Source organism: Nelumbo nucifera, chromosome 6 (assembly GCF_055504915.1).
Source record: "Nelumbo nucifera cultivar China Antique chromosome 6, China Antique-T2T, whole genome shotgun sequence".
Classification (NCBI taxonomy): domain Eukaryota; kingdom Viridiplantae; phylum Streptophyta; class Magnoliopsida; order Proteales; family Nelumbonaceae; genus Nelumbo; species Nelumbo nucifera.
Genome location: NC_142654.1, coordinates 15,985,588 through 15,991,682, shown reverse-complemented (window position 1 = coordinate 15,991,682; position 6,095 = coordinate 15,985,588). Strand labels below are relative to the sequence as shown.

Here is a 6,095-nt window from a genome sequence, read left to right as displayed (position 1 = left end):
GAATCTGAAACTGATTCCCTGATTTTTCTGGTTGAAAAGCTGCCATTTATCACATTAAAGATCAAAACACCTACAACACGTAAATTCCCTGATTTTTCTGGTTTTAGAAAACATTGCTTTTCACGGCAGGGATATTTTCAGAGAGAAAGAGAGAGAGAGAGAGAGAGAGAGACTCATGGAGTCTGGGGCTTCTTAGGGCTGCCACCGTTATGGTGCAGAGGATCAGGACCTGACGGAACCCTTCTTAGATCCCAACTAACCAAGTTCCCACCACGACGTCGAGAATCCAACGGCCTAAAACTCTTGAAAACCTCTTCCGAGCCATGCAAAAGCTGTTAAATAAAACATAGAACAGAAGAATATATGTAAATGCTATGGAAAAGAAAGAACAGAGGCCCAGAAATAAATGCGACCGAGATATAGAAAGAAACCTTTCGGCTTTGGTTCTCCGTCGAAGCTAGCTTTACATGAAAACAACCATACCTACTGCCACAACCTGTGTCAACCACCAACAGTTTGGTAATTGGTAATTAAATAAAAACAAGAGATTCTTTAAACAGAGAAAACAACAAGGAAACTATCAGTCAATCACAGACCCCAAGCTTCCTCCATGACGGAAACCACAACCACCGTCAGAACAACATACGCCAGCACCGCGACCAACCGAACTGCCATCTTTAACAACACACACACAGCACAGAGGGGGTTCGGGGAATATGGGAGAAGCCAATTTAAAGATGGGAAGCAAATAGAGTGAATGATTGCATAAGCAGCCATTTCTGGGAATGATTAAAGACGGACGTCGCATCGTTGCTGGTCGCCGACGGCCACTGGAGATGGTCTGTTCCGCTTTCCCCCCACCACATCATTCATCGATTCAATCTACGGCGCAGGCGCAGACCTTTCTCTGCCGGCCAGCCGTCACAGCCACGTCATTCAACACGTGCCTGGCGCTAGCACGTGCTTGTCATTCTCGTATCTGCATTCCGCAATTCTGTATCAGAGAGAGAGAAAGAGGGAGAGTGAGAAAGAATGACGCCAGCGAGCAGCGACTCTGGTATTTTCGGTTGTGGTGTTTTGCTTTTTTATGGGAGAGCGCGACAGCGCGAGTCATGTCTGGCTCTCTGAGATTTTGCTTCTTTTGATTGGAGATATGCGCCAATGGTTCTGCGTTTAAATATAGGAGAGTCGACGGCAATGATTTGGTATCAATCTCATCAAGCGACTGACTTACACTGAGTCGACTAACGTCGTCTTTTTTCGTTGATTCGGTATCCCTATCCTTTTGTTAAATTACAAAAAAGAACCCTGATTGGTTGCCAAATGCCAACCGAATCCGAGATGAGAATCAGATGGACTTAGGCTAGGTTAGGAAATCGGACCTGGTCCTGGGGCCACGGAATGACGTGAGTGGGATTATAGTCGGACATGATGGGGGCAGATAATAATGAGAAAATGACTAAAAAAAGTGGTTGACAAGAAAAAGATTTGTGGCTTAATGTTACTAGATTCGGGATATTATGGTGGTAACTACTGCAACTTTGCAGCTTTTTGGGAATTGCCTTTTGGGGCTGCCGGGCTGGGCATATAATTCGGTCCAAATCCTACCCGACAGATCAACCCGATGAATGCTGTGGCGGGCCTGGCGTTACGCCGGTCGCCGGGGTCATCATTTTCCCTTTTATATTTTGTCATTTTAACCACATGGCCCATATACCAGTATTATTTATACATAAATATATACATGTTATGGGATAGGTTTAAACTTGTGACCATTCAACCGATATTAGGGGTGTGGTATGCGGGTCGTGCTGGGTACGATATGATGGGTTGGGTTATGTTGGGCTTAGGTTTTCAGGCCCATGGGTTGGTACAGGCTGTACAGCACAGCACAATATTGTTTACGGCCTACGACCCCGGTGTATATATATGTGTGAAATTTTTATTTTTAATTTTATTATTATATATATAAATAATTATATACATTAAATTCGTATAAATAAAATTTTAAGTTTTTAAATTTTTCTCTATTTTATTAATTATTTTATAATTTTTTTTAATTTACCTCCCACGGCTTGGCTTAATCCATGGCCTGACCTGACCCAAAACTCGACCTAGGGACTAACCTACACAGCTGGCTCTAACCAATATTGTAATGTGTTAAATACTATTAATCAATCAAGTGATATTTATGACCATGGGTGGGTTTTGATTGAAGCTTGGATCTGCTCCCCACAAAGCGCTTCTCAACAGTGGGATGTGGCTATGAGATCGGTGTGAGGAGCAGAAACCAGTTATTTTAATTGGTCAAAGTTATTATATCATGTCTTTTAGATATAATAAATTTTTCCTATCATATATTTCTAAACTCACCATGGTTTTTTAATTAACATATCTCTCAAACTCACTATTACTTTTCAAAACCTTCAAATAACCCATTTTGTTAGTTTTATTGTCCAAAACGCATATCCATTAAGATTTTCATTAAATCACGATTAGTGATCATTACAATAATAGAATTTGTCCAAATAATCATTTAAGTATTTTACATATTGTAATTTTTGTAGATTTGATCCCCACACCTCCTTTTTGAAGTGACGCCAAATAACTATCTCAATTGTTAGGTCATCTACGGTTAGGGCTGTAAATGGGTCAAATTTAATCCAACTTGAATTCTAACCCGATTGATTCATGTTGGATTCAAATATTTGTGGTCATAGATCATAATTAGTTCAGATTGGATAGAAAACATGATGTGTTTATTAATGAAATCAAATTTGAATGTTGTTTGATTGGATCCGCTAAGATCCAATCCTGATGTATACCTACATATATAAAAAGTTGTTTTTAGTATTAATCAGATCATATTTTATAAGATTTGTTAATACGTTAATCAAATCAGAAATTCAAATATGTAAATGAATCAAATTGGGGTCTATGTTTTACTTATATAAATTTTTCATTTATAGTATTTGTTTTTTTATATATTTAATTATATAAATTTATGCAAATTTTATAAGATTTGTTAATACGTTAATCAAATCAGAAATTCAAATATGTAAATGAATCAAATTGGGGTCTATGTTTTGCTTATTTGTCAAATATCAGAATTGGTTATTACTAGGACAAAAAAAGGGCTTAATAAAACCTTTGTGTATCAAGATGTTACTTTTTTTAATACCCTTTTCTCTGAGTTTAAGCCCTACCTAGATGTTACTTTGGACCTTTGATCCTTACTTCCTTTACCTATACGGCCACTCAAGTAGAGAGAAGTAGGAGCTAATGATTTGTTTATAGACTCCATCATCTTCTTCGTCTTAGGTATGGTCCCTTCCTCATCTCCTCAGTAGACCTGTTCACAGGCCTGATTTACACTGTGTGGGGTTTTTGGGCTTTGGGCCGGGCCTTATTCAAATTTTGGCAAAAGCCAAGTCCAAGTCCGGCCTATATGCTTGATACCTCATTCTTTTCCTACCTAATAAGCAAATTGTTGATTAAGTGTGCATAATTAAGCATCAACAAGACAGGAGTATAAATGCATGAGAATAAATTATTGGAGTACAGATAAATTAAGGCTGCGTTTGGAAACGATGTAAATGGAGTGTAAATCCTGGTTCAGGGTAAATTTGCACTCTGGTTCACTTTTGTCTGTGTTTGGTATTATTACATTTATGCATTGACAAATGATAGAAAACACATTTTCAAATACATATTTATATTGATAATAAGATGTAAAAGTACGTCAATAAAAAAGAAGTAAATTTGCATTCAAGTGGGCTTTTAATAAAAAAAATGGATATGCCTTACTGGAATTCGTGTTTGCATCTATTACAGCTAAAAGTTTGTTTGGTAAGAAGGTAAATTTGTCAGTATAAAACTAACCCAACTTTGTAATTTATATGGACCGTTTTACATTCACACTTATTTGTATCGTTTCCCAACACAGACTAAAGGACAATTTGGTTGTCAAAAGGTGCACTCAAACTTATGACATGCATTATTAAAGACATTCTCATTAATGGCCAAGTTTGGCTTAATATGTTTTGTCATTTCCCTAACAATGTATATTAATTGACTTTTATTTTAGTTGGACACCAAAAATGCCTTTTCCCCATGACAATTATCTTGAGGAGGTATATATAGAGCAACATCCTAGCTTTGTTGCTTAGCTGTGCAGTTTTTTTTTTTTTTTCTTGGCACTTGGATGTGCAGGTTAAGGCTGGCTATTTATGGGCTAAAATAGTCACTACATGTTTGGTTTAGTTATGCAGCATTAGGAAAGTCTTAGTGTGGTCTTTTGGGCTTCACCAAGCTCGAAAGATTGAAAAGCAACATTTTTCTGTTTGGGAATGAAAAGCTGTAAGACCAGAAAACGCATGCATGAAAAGACTCAAAAACACAACATTTTAAGAAGCTTCAAATGAAGCTTTCTAGGCTTTCCACATGATAAATGACCTCTAAACACATTTTTAAAAGCCCAGCAGATCGAGAAACTTACCAAACGGTCTTTTTCTTTAAATACAAGATCCCAGAAGCATAATACATCTTTTTGCCATCTAGACTACTGGAAGATCTTTCTAAAAAAACTTGACAAACGACACCTTAATTTAGTAGTATTCTGCAAACGCTTAATCTATACCAATGTATTGTTGATCATTCTATTTTCAGTCATAATGCTTCAATTAGGTAGATTTTTTAGTTGTTTATATTAATGATATAGTTCTCGTAAAAAGCAGGATACAAGTAATTGCTAAATTAAAGAAATTTCTGTGACTGCATTTCCAAATAAAATACTTGAAATAATTAAATTAGATACTTCATGGGTATTCAAATAACAAGATCAAAATATAGAACCAATTTGTCATAGAGGAATTATATTGACTTGTTAGAGGAGATGGGGGAATGTTGAGAGCAAAGCCAAATAGATGCTAATAGATTTTAATGGGAAGATGACTAGTGATAAGGGGGAGCTGTTAAATGATATTTAGACAAATATCAAAGATTGGTTAGTCAGTTGTACTAACCTAACCATACCAAACGTGGCATTTCCTTTAGTGTGAGAGTGTTTAGTTATGCGAAACTCTAGGACTTCTCATTGGGAAGCAATTGTCTAAGTTTTGTGCCAATTAAAGGTGCTTCAGGATGTTGTTTACTGCTTATAACCGGAAGGATATATGAATGTTGATTGAGCTACATCGTCAGTAAATAGAAAGATTACCACAGAATATTACCTATTCTTAGAAAGAAACCCTCATTTGGAAAATTAAAATGAGAAACAACGTGTGGTAGCAAATTAAGAGTAATGCAAAAATAATGTGTAGAGAGCCATGACACATACTACAAACTACTCCCAATATCACATTACTGATTAATCTATTTCGTGGTAATCAAACTACTCCCAGTATCACATCCAAATCTGCATTTAATAAAAGAATGAAGTATACCGTCCATAAAAAAAAATGAAGTATAGTAGTATACTGAAGTGGATTATCATTTTATGAGAGAAAGTTATAAATAGTGATATATCCACACCTTTTGAAGTCTGAGGACTAGCTATCCTACCTATTCACTAAGAGCTTGAGTCACCTTAAAATGAAATTTTTTTTTCCTAAAAGTCATATATATGGCTATTTCCATTGCATCAACAAATGATCACTCTTTATGGTAACTAAGACCTACCTGGAGTTGGAATGAATTACATATATAACAAACTAGTTATATGATATTTATTTAAGGAAGGGTATTCTGGACATATCACATGTAAGATAGTCCTAGTGTCAGCTCGATGTGTTGCTCTATTTTAGCAATTTATGGTAGTTGTAATTATTTGGAAAGAGGAAACCTTCGGGATTTGTTAGATAATTTTGCTTCTACATATGATCTCCCTTGGATTCTTGGGGATTTCAATGTGGTGGCAAACCTGAATGAGAGATTAGTTTGTTTGACATTCCTATGGTTCCCTCTCAACATGTCATTGATAGAGTGTAGGGTGTGATGGAATCTTGCAGTGATAAACTCCTAATTCCACCATCTTATTAAACTCCTTCCTCCATTATCACTTGGATTATTTGGAAGGAAAGATAGCAGCCGTGTGT

The 6,095-nt window shown here is 36.3% G+C and overlaps 1 protein-coding gene across 1 annotated transcript; it reads right to left on the bottom strand.

Annotated features, from left to right (window-relative positions):
• Window positions 1-90: 90 nt before the first annotated feature.
• LOC109114329 (uncharacterized) lies at window positions 91-1,099 on the bottom strand. Its single transcript, XM_019196694.2, has 3 exons — window positions 597-1,099; window positions 432-496; window positions 91-332 (listed from the first exon to the last, which is right to left on the bottom strand). The coding sequence occupies exons 1-3, from the start codon at window positions 775-777 to the stop codon at window positions 174-176; spliced, it is 405 nt and encodes a 134-aa protein (XP_019052239.2). The 5' UTR covers window positions 778-1,099; the 3' UTR covers window positions 91-173.
• Window positions 1,100-6,095: the final 4,996 nt, after the last annotated feature.

Bases quoted from the DNA above. Each gene is read 5' to 3' on its own strand.
- LOC109114329 (XM_019196694.2), bottom strand. From the start codon at position 777: ATGGCTGCTTATGCAATCATTCACTCTATTTGCTTCCCATCTTTAAAT. The intron at 497-596 runs GTCTGTGATTGA...TGGTTGACACAG, and splicing joins CGTCATGGAGGAAGCTTGGG to GTTGTGGCAGTAGGTATGGT. The intron at 333-431 runs GTTTCTTTCTAT...TTTATTTAACAG, and splicing joins CGGAGAACCAAAGCCGAAAG to CTTTTGCATGGCTCGGAAGA.